The sequence below is a fragment of the Amia ocellicauda genome, chromosome 5, assembly GCF_036373705.1.
Source record: "Amia ocellicauda isolate fAmiCal2 chromosome 5, fAmiCal2.hap1, whole genome shotgun sequence".
Lineage (NCBI taxonomy): Eukaryota > Metazoa > Chordata > Actinopteri > Amiiformes > Amiidae > Amia > Amia ocellicauda.
The window spans coordinates 40,799,225-40,816,018 of NC_089854.1; the positions used below are offsets into that span (position 1 = coordinate 40,799,225).

At 37.7% G+C, this 16,794-nt stretch overlaps 2 protein-coding genes across 2 annotated transcripts in view; one reads left to right on the forward strand and one right to left on the reverse strand.

Annotated features, from left to right (window-relative positions):
• Positions 1-16,794, reverse strand: part of snd1 (staphylococcal nuclease and tudor domain containing 1) — a 260,370-nt gene that overhangs the window by 122,854 nt on the left and 120,722 nt on the right. The gene's annotated exons all lie outside the window — the stretch shown is intronic.
• On the forward strand, positions 8,207-10,762 carry LOC136750277 (leucine-rich repeat-containing protein 4-like). Its single transcript, XM_066705213.1, has one exon. The coding sequence runs from the start codon at positions 8,211-8,213 to the stop codon at positions 10,143-10,145; it is 1,935 nt and encodes a 644-aa protein (XP_066561310.1). The 5' UTR covers positions 8,207-8,210; the 3' UTR covers positions 10,146-10,762.

The following is a 16,794-nucleotide window of genomic DNA, read 5'->3' on the forward strand; positions in this document are numbered from 1 at the left end:
AAGATGGATGAGCATTCATATGGCCACTGTATTTCTGGCGTTACTTTGTTTTCTAATTGACAATAAATAAAAAATTAACTGTTTCACTTAGTTCAGACACCTCTGTACTCTGAACCAACAGAAATGTTGTTCATGGTTGTTTATGGTAACCCAGGTGTTAAAATAAAATCCATAGTGTTATGTAACCCTTTAGTAATCATACTCTGCAATCAGGCGATTTTAAGGTAAAGATTAACAAACAAAAAACCTTCACAATTATGTGATACTGCATTAGAGGAAATAAAGCATGAAATAGCCATCTGTAAAACAATTGTGTAATTGTGAAAGAAACATTTGTCACAATTACACAATTCAAAATAGAACAAATGCATCAACATATTTATAAGGGTACTACCAGTAGCCATGTTACATATTGTGTACATACAGCTTCCAGTAATTGGATCAATTAACCAGATTATGAAGATAATAAAGGTATGGTTTTGCTAATTACCTTATAACGGTGGAGACTAAACCCCTCTCTTTTGTTGGAAGATGCAATTACACGCAAGTCGCCAATGAGTGAAACCGAAGGGCAAGGCATTGTTTATCATTGACCGAAGTGAGCAAATTGAAATCACTCAAGTGTGCTTTGTTGCCAGTCATCGGTGGACTGTCAGGCTAGTCAGAAACCCCTTTAAGTAGCTTATAATATATACCTGGACTTTTTCTTTTAAATACAAGAGGAACATACAATGCTTTAACATACAGAAATACACAAATCTAAGTTCCTGTTGAGCTCATAAATAATTTTAGCGCAGTTTACTCAACAACTGATGAATAGCATTCAACTAAATGATATGTACCTATCAGTACAGATTATCGCTTGTGTCCCGTAAAATGATTCAGGTCAGTCCCCAACCCAAAAGTCAGTGGAAACCTGCCTCCAATCACATTTCTACATCGGTTAAAAGTCAGGGAGATTTAGAGTCTTCTGGAGTTAGAAACACTGTCCTTTTACAAAACATCAAACATTCACAAAGTCCCTTTTTAGAGCGGTCTGTTGGCACAGCGACACTGTGATAATGAAAACACACGTTCCCTGCATGTTAATCGCAGCGGACTAATCAAACTGCTACATAAACAATTCACATTTGCATATGAGGGGGAAAAAAGGCAGCCGGAATATGGGGGGCCTGTTTGGTGAAGCAGAATTGTCCCCGGATATGAACACAGTGGGTTTTAACTTGGTTTAGCCTGAGAATGGGGGAGGGGGGCTGAAATACAAAAATGTAAAATGTATGCACCCCAATAGCATACTATCAATTTAATTATGTGTACATAGTGTGATTATATGAACTTTTCCCATACATACAACAGACCTGTTGCTTGAATTGCACTTCAAATCTAATTCACGTCTTCATGATGCAGCAAGTCTCATTTCATACAAAGCTTCTAGAATGCAAGCAAAAATGGAATGCAGGATTCTCTTGTACTCTTGCATAGTATATTGCCTATTGCAAACTTTCATCATTCACTCTTTTCAATTTCTTTTTTTTTTTTATTCATTTTTTGAAGAAGCAATTGGAATATTAATAACCCTTGAGAACCTGATTCAATAGCAGATCACAGTCCTTCAACCTTATAATTAAGACAGGCAGAGAGTAAAGTAATGCCAAAATGAGTCAGGTTGTTATAAACAATAGACAAAACACCTACACAAGAAAATACCTTGTGTGTGTATATATCATCATCAGCCTATAAATCGACCCAATGCTGGATGAAGGCCTCTACATGTGTCAATATACTGAAAATCTAAACATTTAACACTTTTATGCAGTATTTTGAATAGGAAAGAAAAAGTCCTTCAGTCCTAATCATAGTTAATATTTATTAGCCACAACATTACAGTCCATGATCATTAGACGATTATTAAATTGCTGTTAAATTACATAGCTGTGTGTTTTGACAGGCGCTCCGCAGAAGCCAAGTGACTAAATCAAAGAAGTCCAACTGTTTCTTGAGATCTGTTGCGGGAACAAGATGAGACTATCAAAAGTTGAGCTTTTTTGGGGGTTTGGAAAGAGATCATTGATTTGAATTGACAGCATTTTTTTTTTCTATTAGTTAAAACACATTAACAAAAGATTCTGCTTTGATAAGTCTTAAACCCAGTGGTTTCAGATATAATTTCTTCAAGAAACACACCCAAGGATGCAAGAAAAAGAGCAGATAAACAAACAAACAAACAAACCCAGCTGCACAATCTTCAATAAGGCAAGCACTGTGGATCAAGAGCCATCCAAACTCATCTACCCATGCTAGTCCTGATGCAGCAGGGGACCTGACACACAAAGAAGATCTCCCAACGGACAGAACAACAAATTGGAGGCATTTCTAGTTTGATTGCATTGTAAACTCTGAAGCGATTTGCCTCAAATATCCATCTCCCAGCACAATACTTCGGGGAAGTGCTTTCATTTTTTTTTTTTTTGGGTCATTTCTTCTGTTTTGTGCCAACTTATATTAACAGTCATCTTAAAAACATCTGTTGGATCATTACCTATAAATTGATATTACAAAAGATTAATAAACAAAAAACCTACAATTTACAACAGAAATTAAAAACCAAACTTCAGTGCCAGTTTGGCAAATACAAAATTAATTTGCTGAAACTTAAAAACTAAAATCTACACAGTTCCCAAAAGAGAACCGATTTAATTCTCAAAACTCCTAAGTGTGAAAATGTATACAATTAAATGTATACAAAGCTAATAGTTTCATTATGCCCCAAGACCTTTCCATTGGGATTACTTCCTGTGTCCCTTAGAATGCTTACTTCAGGTGATAAATGAAACCGGTCAAGCTGTGTGAGCTCCTGAAAATCACCCTTAAACCCCCGGAAAACAGGGAAAATGGGAAAATATAGCAATTCACCTTTATTTTGATCAGATTCCGAACTAATAACTTGTAAAATGCTTATGAAACCTAGATGTAGCATTCAATACTTTGAAATTATGTTGTGCGCTTCTTTAACTATTTTTACAACCAAAAAGAAGCTAGGGATTGATGCAGGTGATGATAAAAGACAAATATAAAATCAGAGGATCCCCTGTGCTTAACTTCATACGCCCAGCAAAAATGTATGGCGTCTTGGTCATATACCCTTGTGATGTTCATTGGGGACAGTTTCAGAGGGTCATATTAATTATCTTTTCCACTGAGGAGGCTTATTTCACCTCACTACACCACAGTGACAACTACAAAGCATTAAAAAGGTGAGGTCAGGGAGTAAACGCTCAGGATAAACCACTTCAAATGGGATTAAAACACTCGACTTAAATGTGATTAAGGTAATAGGAGTTGAAAGAGCTTGGTTGGCAGGTGGGACATCAATCCTATATTCTGAAATCTTGGTTTCAGGATGAAACCGGTAAAGTAAATGATTTGAATTAAAAGAAAAATGGTGTTACCTGACATGACCTCCAAAACTACTCCATACATAACTAGATGCATGTAATAAGAATATTACAACAACCTTTTAACAACTTATTTGTTTTTAAAGGTACAAAGTACACTAAACATATGGTGTTGGAACCCTATGCACATTTTATTAATTACTTTGTTTATTAAGTTATAACAAAGAGGAAAGACTGGTTTACTTCCCTTGATCATTACATTTGCAGCATCATACAGAAACACATAAAAACTAAGACCAAAATTTGCTCTTATTGGTTGTTTTGTAAATACTGGTGACTAACACAATTAATTCCAGTTCATTCAGAAGCCAGCTACGGCCATCTGAATGCCTGGATCTCCAAGGTTAACATTTTTTTGTTTTGTGCTTCACTGCATCGGCTGACAACTATTAGCAAAATATTTCAGTCGGCGACCCTTACTCCTGAAATGTTACCTCTTAGGTAAATATTAGTTATTAGGTCTTTAAGAAGGGGAGATCTTTTGCCCCCCCCAGAAAACTGAAAAAAAACATTTGTGGCTCAGCTCTAACGGACTACCATGTGGGCAGTTTAATCAAAAACACAGAATGTGCATCGCTTTCTCACACTTTGTGGCGAAGGACATCTCTGCCATATATGATTGTACATCTTGTACAAATTGCACATTGTAACTTGCAGCTTGAAGATAAAGCTTCCCAGTAGGGGTGGATTCACAGGCACATCAGAGTTCATTGGCAGGCGGGTTCTCATTTAGATGCACTGATTGTATGAAGAACACAAGTCAAAATTCAGTGACTGAACCTGTGATTTCCTAAAATGCAAGTTGGTAATTGTTTAGCAAAACAATGGACTACTAAAATAAATACTCAATTCATATATTATAAAAATTTGGAGGAAATAAATGCTGTTTTATCATGGCAAATAAAAATGATAAACAACCTCCATCACCGAGCTCTCGGGAGCACCAGTGACACAAGTAATACTGCTCCAGTTCACTGAATCGGCTATTACAGGATAGAAGGCAAACATTGTGAAATAATTATTAGCACAAGAGTTTGCTGTGATCACTATTTTTTATAATTCATCTAGACTGACCAAAAAAGTTTAAAATGAACAAAAAATAATGGATGTTACTTCCATTAGGGTAAGAACATATGTAGAGTAGATAGTTTAAAATCTACAGTAAATATAGTGAATGGTCAAGGCAGGACAATACAAAACCAATGTTCTTTCATGCCGCAAAAATTAGAAAAACTCTCCAAACTAGAGTGTCCATATCCTGTAAATACAACAGGTGTTGCTTGAACTGAGCAAGCGGAGAAAGTACTTTGATATAACATAAATAATACCATGGCCGAGTCATTTGCTGTAGACTTAACACATCCATTGAAATGCAGATTTTACGTTTTGAAATTCAGCTTTTACCTGTGTAATATATTATCCCCAATGGGCTAAATGACCTTTTTGTGTTTATAACCTCTTGAATAATTCTAATACTGAAGACACAGTGCCACCGCCATCAATTACATTAAGCGCCGTTTAATGGAAAGCACATTCAACACAAGGCCTCGCTAGATGCATACTTGTAATTTGCATTTTCTAACCAACATATCATTTGTTTTTGATTTGCTCAGCACAAAGCATTTTTCTTTTTATGAACACAGGGTAGGCATATTGTTAAAGATACGCTTGCGGTCTTAAAATACCAACAGACAATTGACAAAGGGACAGGTAAACCAACCTGCGCTCTATAAGGCCCACAGGTACGTAAGGGGTTATAAAAGCAGGCAACAGGGAGGGAATTATGACTAAAAATAAAACAGTTGTCAAAAAATAAATACAAATCCATGTTTTCTTTTTTCTTTAAGGATTTAAAAAAAAAAAAGTCAGCAGGGCATCTTAAGCAAGATCCTATGGCATAATCCCACCCTCTGGGAACTCAGTACAACCCCAGGGAATTGTCACCATTCACCAATGCTCAGTACAATAGAGATGAGCAGATCCAAAGGCAGCATCCCAACAATCAACACACATCATCCAATTAGGTAGTGAAAGGTTATAACCGATTCTTTTTTTATAAGTATTAAAGAGACCGCCATTTGTTAAACACGCATACAAAGTTATGCAATAGCTTTTTTGTAGTAATAGCAAGTGTGAGAATTGCCCAGAGTCTGAGTTAGGTGAATAAGAATATGGTTCCTTACAATGCCAAAGGATTTCAGTTAAATTAAAAGGCCATTTTACTGGTGATATAATGGGAAGAAATTCAAAGAGCCTTACACATCTTTGGTAGCCTAGAGAGAAAGAAATCTAAAGAAACTGTTCCAGGGTTCAATTATCAGTGAAAAGAAGAATACTGAAAAAAACATACAAAACCACTGCTTTCCCCCACTACCAACATTGTTTGTACCGCATGTAGTAAACCACACAATTCAAATTCTCAAAATACATTCCCATGTTCATCTTTAATATAGACAAAAGAGCTATTTGAGTGTCAGCAGAGATTTGCCATCACAAAATATGCTTCTCAAAATGGTAATTCAGAAAGTTAATAAAAATATCTATTAACTGGAATGTGAGGGGGGGAAAGGGGATGTTGCATTTAAAATATACACAAGCTTAATAAAATCTGCCCTGATTCCTGCCTGAGATTTGAAAGTAACCACATGTTGCAGAATGACCCCCTGACTGTGTCAAATTGATATTTAAGGGCACACATCCCACGCTCTTCCAATGAACTGAACAGATCCTCACACCACCCCACGACACGAGTATTTTAATCCTGAAGAAGTGAGTGAAAAGGTAGTTAACAAGACGCCCAAAAGAAAAGGAAAAAAATGCAAAGGAACTCCTGCTTTTGCATTTTAATGTTGCTTAATCTGTTCGAATGAGCACATTTTACTCCTCCATCCCGCTTTCTTCTTCCTTCACAAGGTGCATTGCTGTGCAAGAGCCTTTTCATCCCAGTCTCCCAAAAGACTGCCCAGTCGTCAAAGAGAAGCCAAGTCAGCACTCAAAAGTTAATGACGTCACACTGGCAGCCATCTGACCAATCCCTGCTCTTCTGCCTCTGGCAGCTGAAACATCAATTTGTGTTTATCCCAAATGGGGAGGGGAGTGGGGAGAAAAAAAAATATATATCAGTGAGACAGTACACATCACTTAAATCACTGCAACCCGCTCCCATACAGTGGCCTATCTGCTGCCACCTTGTATCTTCCTCAACAGGGGACCAAAATAGTTCTAAATGCTCCAAGGGTTTGGACTTGACAGACTGCTCTGAGCCTGCCTCCTCCCTCAAAAAAAAAAAAACTGAAAAAAAAAAAAAAAAAAAAAAGGAGGGAAAAAAATAATCTTTTGAGCAAATCAACACAACCTAGCTGGAAGCGTTCTGCATTAACCCCTAGAGGGGATAGAGAGGAGGGGGGTGGATGTGTTAATACACAAGAACACTGCATCAAACCAATGTACTGCTCAGAACGGTATGCGTCAGCAGTACATTCACGTTTCAACTGAAGGACAAAAGGAGGAGAGAGAGCAGCCTGTCTTGGCTGCCTGCAACACCAACACATAAAGAAAAAGGAGACAGAAGGATAAACAAGGGGGGTTAAAAAATGTTGCCGTGGACTGGCTGTTCCCCTGCCACTCCTGCTTTCGCTTCTTTCACTACTCGGGCTACTGCTGCAGTCCAGCGGCTGGAAAGACATTAACAGCGACAAAAGGCTAACGCTACAACTCACTACCTCAAAACAAAAGGGGATACGGCAAGAGCTACAGGGGGTAAACCTAAGAAGCCGCGTTGTCTTTTACGGATCCTTTTCAAACCAAGGGCACGTCACAGAAGGACCTGTTTTTTCTTTTTCTATTACAAGGGAGCGAGAGCGCACTCTCGAGCAAACCTCCTCAACATTGCTGCGCTCCCCCCACCCCCCCAGCTCCCCCCCCACCCTTTAGAGAAATTGACGGATTATTGCTAACTGTGCAGGAGGCAGGCTGCAGCTGCTGCATCTACTGGCTGGAGAGCTAAGCTAGTTAAAAAGAAAAATCTAATGACTGCAATGTGCAGCTTTTAGCCTTTACAATTCATCCAAACACGGCAAATCAAGTGGAAAAAAAAAACGGGGGGACGCATACTGCAAAGTGAGGGGGGCTTTTTTTTTTTTTTCTTCTTCTCAAAGAAGGGAGAAATTAAGGACTGTTCAATTTTCTTTTCCTTCTCTTCTGGGTAAATGTATAGTCCAGCAATGGAGCTTCGCAAAAAGCTTTCTACAGCATCCAGCGTTGGATTCCAAGGACAATCAGTGGGAGAGCTGAAGGCACTACTCTTTGGAGCAGACTGGATGCATGCACCTGCTTAGCTTATTGGGCCTTACCTCTTCAACTAACATCTTTTAATGCTGCTTATTCTGGAGGATTTACTAGGAGCCATTTTGCCAGATCGTTTTACTACTTATTTTTACTTCTCGGTCAAAAAAAGAGGCAACAGAGTTCATGGGGAAATATGAAATAAACCACAGAGCTATTTTATGATTGCAAAAGGACTTCTCAAAACTCGAGAGGTAGGTACTCTGTGTTCCCACTCCCCCCCCCCCCCCTCCCCCTTTCCATCAATTCAATCCTTTCTCTCCCTTTTCTCTCTCATGCTCTGTCTCAGAACGGCACCATCCTGCACTGTAGATGGAAAAAAGAACCAGAGTCTTGCTTAAACCGGGGTAGGGCCAGTTCTCCATTCCGTGCCAAATCCCAGACGATGTTGAATTATGAACGTGCCACATCATGAGTCTCTTGTGGCAGGTTACTGTGCACCGTACCTGGAATGCCGCCCTGCTTTTTGTAGTCTACCTCATGGTACGAACGTGGAGTCTGTGTGCAGCATCTGCAGGACCCCAGAGCTGCCCTGTCGTCTGCTCGTGCAGTAACCAGTTCAGCAAAGTGGTCTGCACACGTCGCGGCCTCACAAAGGTCCCTCAAGGGATCCCCTCAAACACCCGGTACCTCAACCTAATGGAGAACAGCATCGAAATGATCCAGGCGGATACTTTCCGGCATCTCCACCACCTGGAAGTGCTGCAGTTGGGGAGGAACTCCATTCGCCAGATAGAGGTCGGTGCATTCAATGGTTTGACCAGTTTAAACACCTTGGAGCTGTTTGATAACCGCCTGACAGTTATCCCAAGTGGAGCATTTGAGTATTTGTCAAAGCTGCGGGAGTTATGGCTCAGGAATAACCCCATTGAGAGCATACCCTCTTACGCTTTCAATCGGGTGCCCTCTTTGATGCGTTTGGATTTGGGGGAGCTAAAAAAACTGGAGTATATTTCAGATGGTGCTTTTGAAGGATTATACAACTTGAAATACCTTAATCTTGGAATGTGTAAAATTAGAGACATGCCAATCCTCACTCCATTGGTTGGACTGGAGGAACTAGAAATTTCTGAGAACCATTTTCCAGAAATCAAACCTGGATCATTCCAGGGACTGAAATCCCTGAAAAAACTCTGGATTATGAACTCACAGATTAACCTGATAGAACGGAATGCTTTTGATGACCTGACGGCATTAGTCGAGTTGAATCTGGCCCATAATAACCTGACCTCTTTGCCCCATGACCTTTTTGCACCCTTGAGGTACCTAGTGGAGTTACATCTGCACCACAACCCTTGGAACTGTGACTGTGACATAGTGTGGCTCTCATGGTGGCTTCGAGAATACATCCCAACAAACTCGACCTGCTGCGGCCGCTGTCACTCTCCACCCTACATGAGGGGGAAATATTTAGTAGAAGTTGACCAGAGCACCTTCCAGTGCTCTGCCCCGTTCATCGTGGATGCGCCTAGGGATGTAAACATCTCAGCAGAACGCGTGACTGAGCTCAAGTGCCGCACGGCCTCCATGTCCTCTGTCAGGTGGTTGCTGCCTAATGGAACAATATTGAGTCATGGGTCAAACCACCCACGAATATCAGTCCTCAACGATGGAACGCTCAACTTCTCTCACGTTTTGCCCACCGACACCGGGATTTATACATGCATGGTCACCAACGTGGCAGGAAACTCAAACGCTTCGGCCTATCTCAACGTGAGCAACGCTGAGCTCAACACATCCAACCTGAGTTACTTCACTACCGTCACCGTGGAGATCGTGGAGCCCAGGTCTGAGGAAACCCCGAAGCCCAAGACAGTCACTGCCTCTCCTTCAGTGTTCCAACCAGTATTTATATCTACTCCCACTGTTCTGCTACAGAGCACCAAGACGCCAAAGCCGGTGTCAGTTCCAACTTCAAACGGCACAGAAAAACCACCCACTAGCTTGGATGAGGTCATGAAGACCACCAAAATCATCATTGGCTGCTTTGTGGCCGTCACCCTACTGGCAGCAGTCATGTTGATAGCGTTTTACAAACTACGCAAGCGCCACCAGCAGAGGAGCACAGTGGCTGCTGCTAGGACTATAGAGATTATTCAAGTTAGTGAGGATGTAAGTACAGCAGCAACTGCAACAAGTATACCTGGAGAAGGGGCTGTTGTATTGCCCAACATGCAGGAACACATGAACTACAACACCTACAAACCAGCACATGGGGCCCACTGGACAGAGAACAGCCTTGGCAACTCTCTTCATCACACCATGGCCAGTACCATCACGCCTATCTCCGAGCCCTATATAATACAAACTCACACGAAGGAGAAGGTACAGGAGACACAGATTTAACATTCCCCTAACCTTTCCTCATTATAAAAATGCAATAGAATGCACAAAAAAAGACTAACTTTTTTTTGTACAGAGTGCAAAATTAAGACTGTTTTTCTTGTATATGCTTATATATATATATAAAAAAAATCTACTATGGGCTGGTAAGAGAAGCAGATTATATAAAATAAATTAAAACTATTTTCTAACTTGTAACTTCTATTTAAAAAAAAAAAAAAACAGAAAGCTGAAAAGATGCTGTTATGACTGAGAAATGAGGGTAACCGGTTTAAAAGGGCATTCTGTAATTTTTAGACGATGCTATATAGGATGCAGTAAATACCCATTTATACTGAAAAGTCTTTCTAAAAAGCCCAAAATCAAATCTTTACAGGTTTATCTTGTAAAAGCACCAAGAATTTGTACTGTGCCAAATGTTATAAAATGCAATAAAGGATTTTTTTGGAAGAAAACAAAATATAGATATAAACCCATCTTTTCCAGTGTTACACACGAGAAAAAATAAAAAAATAAAAAAGGGGGAAAAACAAGTCTACAGATTGGCGTACCGTAGCTATCAGCCAAATGGTTTCAGACTGCACCATATTTCTGCAGCTATAATTTAACTCTCTCTCTGCTGGTTTTTGAAATGGATTTAGACTTATGCATCGGGGGGGGGGGGGGGGGGAGGCTACAATGTGCTGCAAGAGCTAAAAATGATTAAATTAGTTCATTTTGCTGAACAGAACATTTCTAAATGAATGTAAACCTTGCTATACAATAGCCTTTTCAGATATTAATTAACCTGTGTTACTTGCACTTTAAACACGTACGCCGACTACGACAGTTCTGTTTATGTGATTTGTTTGTGTAATCTTTGGGAATAGTCTTCAACCTGAGAAGCTTTAAGACAAATGTTACATAGCCATACATGGATGTGTCGCTGGACATTAGATGAATGAAAGCTCAACAGGATTATTGTAATTTAATTGACTACAAAGGGGACATGACTTACGTGAAATTGTGATTATATATATATATATATATATTTTTCCTGTTTTTTATTTTTAATTTTTCCTGTTTTGGAAACCATTGATAGTTTTCTGTAGAGTATAACTGCCTTTATGATGCTATTTTTCTTTACAAATCAAGCAGAAGGTTGACAGTCTGAATTATGGGTTTGAGTATATTATACCAGAATGATGCACTGTAAAGTAAGATTGGGAGAGTACCTTTACTGCCGAAGACGCAATTTTATAATGAGAAAGATAAAATCATCCTCAACAGCAAACCTGGCGAGCCTGTCATTTTTAAATCAAATATTAAGACATTTAATTGCCTGGTTTCATTATCTTCTTACTATGTTTATGACTGCAAAGTTAGACGGTATTATGAATCATTTTAAATAAGAACAACTATCACTATGGATACATATTTAAACAGTTTATTTGAGTGTAGGAGGATATAAACATTTTCCTCCTGAAAAATGATTTAAATTAGCTTTTCTTGCTGGCATCAATTGACAATGAATCTTAGAACTGAATGGCTTTAATATATCAACATTTACAAATGGACAAGCTTTTTGTCTTTCAATGTCGACGGTCTGAAGGAATCCTTTCACTATTGAACACTCAGCAAATTCCTGCCCAAGAAGGAATTTGTAAATTACCTTGCTAATTACCATTTTCTCTTATTCTAAAGACTGATAAAAACAGGGTCATATCCACACACATATATTTATATAACGCAAGGGGTACATTGCACTTGAGTATATAAAAGACCAGTTTTATAAAATACTATTATGTAAAATTGCACCCCCACACATGAAGTGCAAACATATATATATATATATATATTTTGTTTGTTTGTTTTGTTATTGGGTTGTTGAATTGATTGATTGATTGAATAAATTGAAAATGCCTAAACACATGTCAATTAAATAATTAGATATACCCCCGACCCCCAAGTAACCTGAAATATCTGTTCCAAGAATGATGCTCTCTCGTTCAGTCAAGAAGGATAAAAAGTAATAGGAGAGAGCATTAGTCTTCTCAATAGATTAATTTCATCAAATGGGCTTAAAACTTTTTAATTAAACAAACGCAGGGGGGGAGGGGTTAACATTAAGTCTTTAGTATGCAGAGTTAAAGTAATCGTAAATAAATCAAATCAGTAGCAGACTCAATGTAAATCACCACGAGGGATTCCTTCATCATTTTCTTATTGGAAGAGTCTGATCGGAAGCAGATCCATTTAAAGTATCTGTTTCTAATGGACAGCAGTAATGATGTCTGCAGCAGTTATTGCACTAGAGGAAGGAAAGAGATGAAGCCCCTAAATGCAGAAGACGTCAACCAGCAATGCTAAAAGACCGTCAACCTTCCTATAAAAGCTAATAGGCATCAATCTGCACCTTTCATCAGTCAGTGCAACGAAAGCTGCTCAATAGGGTAACAGTAAAGATATTGTATTGGAAAATCCTTTATGTGCTTCATTAACTATTAGAGAACTCTTTGAACCTGGGATTTTAGTAGGCAGTGCATTATGCTAAAAGATAAGGGGACAAAAACTCATGAAGTCATTTTTCTAATCGAGGTTATGCAGAGTTTAGGGCATGCTAAGTGAATGCTAGCAAGTGAAGGAAGAGAAACATTGAACATACATCAACTAAAAAAAAGCATATAACAATCTGATTAACAGTACATATATTTTAAAGGGCCAGAGCTTTTTTTATTGACACCATTCAATGTATTTTAGTATAATGATAAAGTAGAATATCAGAATTACACAATATTGCAGCCAACGATAAAAAAATAAAATAAAATTACATGTGTACGCATTATAAACATTTCCTCTCATCCCTGTCTAGAGGTTTAATATGTGAAGGAAGCTATTTTGGGAGATTGTGCCTCTGGGGGCCTACAGAAGTTAAAGACTATTAGGAATGGCTGCCCATTTATGGCCATGGCACAAGAATTAAGATGAGCAGAAACCAGGTTACATATATACATAGGGATTGTCAAAGGTCAGTGGTCTTTCCCTCCCCCACACACACTTTACAGTTGTATTCTTGGTGCCCATTATGTTTGTATAATTAATGTATAATTTGCTGTAAATATGTCTTGCATTAGATATTAATTGCAAATGTAAAACCGTAAAAAGATGATCAATTCTGATACCAAACATCTGATTCACAGATTACATGTTAAACTTGACTCATTTTCAACTGTCCTATATTTCCAGTCGTTTTCCAAAAACAGCTTTGCAAAATTAATTTAAATTCACATTTGAGACCAAAAAAGTTGCCATTTCTTTTCAAGATAGACGATGCCTTATATTTCATTAATTTATGAGAGACTTATCAGTGGTACAATTCGTTTGACACATTTTAAGCAGGGTGGGTGGGGTGAATTGCAGTGTGATTTGCTGCCATTTTACCAATTGATATACACTGAGCAAATAAAAGCCCCTCTCAATGCGCGAGCCAAACATTCCAGATTTTTATCAATTAATGACGTTTTCACATTGCTCTGTAGTGTGCCTCCATTTCTTCCCACCGATAGCTGGCTTTGTGCGCTGACGCCCATTGTACAAAATGAACCATGGGCCTCTAAGTAAGAAATGGCCTGTTGCTGGCTGGTCGTATTTTGACGATTCTGAAATACCATGATAACAAAAAGTAAAATGCACCAAATAAAAGAACCAAACAAAACAAAATATCCAGGGAAATTCAATTAAACTGGTTTCTTTCAACAAAACTGGTGCCTTCTTTACAATTTCATTCATGGGCCTGGCATTAATGATCCAAGTCTGTGATGATAACCGTATTCTTGTAAATGTGAGCCCTGTCACCAGCAGCAGCATTTGAGGGGAAAATTGTGCTAGTAAAAAAAATCCAGATGTCAAGCTTTGAACAAGAGTTACAATTATTTTACAACCGCAGAAGCAAGAGAAATACAGTGTTGGTTTTATGATAAAGGGGCAGGCTGTTTCATTGGAAATTAAATGCATACTTTAAGAAAATTAATATTTCTTTACAAGGGCTTAATCAATGTTTTAAACGATATTTACAGTGTAAGATTAATCCAAGACAGACACAAAAGCAACGATATACTGCCTTTTCAAGATTTTATTTTGAACAGATGTGTTGCTTTTTAAAGCTAAAACAAAGTAAAAATTGATTGTATTTTACGTTTTACCCTTAACTGTATAATGCAAAAGCAGATGCTTTTAATTTAGTATCAGTTATTTATTTTTAGGTAGGTACTATCGAGACCTTCCTTAGCCAGCCTCTAATACTGAAGTAAACATTTCCTGCTTCAAATGTGTTAAAATATAAAAATTAGTCACAATTTAGTGTAATCCTTCCTTTTAGGCATATATTTATTGTATTTATCAGCAACAGAAAGCCTTTGATTCATTTTCATTGGTACAATCTCTGCCTTTTCAGGCATTAACATCTTACTTATAAAGTGCCTTTAAAAGCATAACAGAAAACCACTGGCATTAAATTGAAAAATTATGTATTTTTCTAGAATAAACTAAAACAGTATATATTGCTTATGTGTGCCCCCCATCACACTATAAGAGCCTGGAATGTGTTTTGGATGAATATTCATTATCACTTGTATTATGAATATTAATGAGTAATATGAAACATTTACTTAATTTTACAACAAGGTGAAATACAACCTCTACAAAGTGAAAGATTTCCTTACATACAAAGTGTTCATTATCATCATCATATATTTTTATTACATTTTAAAAGTATGGTAATCTAGGTAAACTAAACTAAACAGTACAATATCTAAACTATACTACCCAGGAAGTTTATTCAGTATGAGATTAAGAAGTGAAGTGGTGTGACAATTTATTTGTACAGTACGTTAGTATATTCTGTTGATTGCTAAGCAACTGACATTAAGCAGTTTTTAAAAGAAAACAATACTGATATAAATATTGCAAAAATGTACTCATTCTAAAAAGGGATGATGAAAAAAATCTCTATCATCAGTAATTGTACACAATTACAATGAATGGAGTGAAAACAATTCCATTGTCATGTTTTTTTTTTCTTTGCTACAACACACTTTAGACAAACTTCTGAAGAAAAAAACAGGGAAAAAAAAAAAAACACATATCCAAGATCAATGAGTGAATAATACAGCCATCAGTCGGTCTGTTCTTAGATGCATCTTGCTCTCCATTCTAATATTGCTAATTACTACAGATGAGGGATGTGTGTCGAATAATAACCATGGAACGTAAAATCGCTAATGGAGAGGAATGTTAAATACAAGGCTTAATCAAGAGATAGTGTCATACATAACCCAATCCACTTAGAAACGAAAAGCTTACAACCATAAAGAGGATGTTTCAGACACTTTTCTTCAAATGGAAGAACAAAAATAAATTACCCAGAAAATACACAATGCTACATGATGCTTTGTATATACTAAATGATCCCTGAATTAGCTGGTTCTCTCAGACAGGTTTAAATGGTTACATTCATAACTTTGTCACTGTATAACATAAAAAATGTCAAGATGTCAAGCTTTCTACTAAACTTTTTTCTCTTCATTTTCATTAATCTGTTTTAAGGTTACAAATGAATTTAACTTTTCTTACTCAATGTATCACAGACTTTCCCCGAGGATCTGATTCTGTGCTGCTTTAATTTTATCATCATGCACATTTAATTAGAATAAGGCTGCTTTGTACATTTTTAAAGACACCCCAAAAGGCACCGTCTTATAAAATAAGCTTTTTTTTTTTGTGGGAATGCTTCTGTAAAACTAGTTAATTTGGCAAACTGTGCAGTGCTGGATTGACAAACAACTCTTGTCATTAAACTTCAAAGAGAAAAATTAAATGAGGTAATTTCTTAAGGCGCCAACACTGCCTTCAAAGATGCTGCGTGCTTCACTGTAATGCAGCACAGAGCTTCAAACTCGGGTATTGCTGAATCACCATCGAGAACACTGTACTCATGTGCACACACGTATGCACACTTCCACACACAGACACACACTTCACCAAAAGAAGGGAAATCTGATTAAAAATCACCCATGACTGCAATGAGATTAAAACACATTCAAAGAGGGTTCTTCTTGCATTATAATGTGTTCTTTGTGTCAAGTAAAGATTCCCAAAAATGGATCACTGGTTGTCAACCCTGGTCCTGGGGAGACCTTGCCCTGGAGTTTTTTCTTCCAAATGAGCTCTCAATTATTTAATTGAACCGTCAACTGAACTATTCTGCTTTCATTTGACTTTTTACATTTTGTAGCTCATACAAAGTTGGAGTTTTCAACTATGTAAAGTTTCATACTTAACATGAAATTACAACTGTTTATAATAATTTAACATATCATTATGCAAATTAGTTATATTAGGGTTCAATGAAGTACTCTACTGTTAATTTAGGAATTGAGAGCTCAGTTGGAACAAAAATCAGCAGCGTAGAGCGTCCCTAGCACCAGGATTGAGTACCATTGGTCTAAATAGCAAATGGTGTCCTTTGAAGTAAAGGGACATACAATGCATGTCCAATATACAAGAGTGGTTGTCACAGCATAATGGTTCCTCAAGATCAGGAAGTAAGTTAGTGTGAGTGGCATCATTGAAACGAGTGGCCACATTGATGTCAGTCTGTTAAGGTGCATAACGA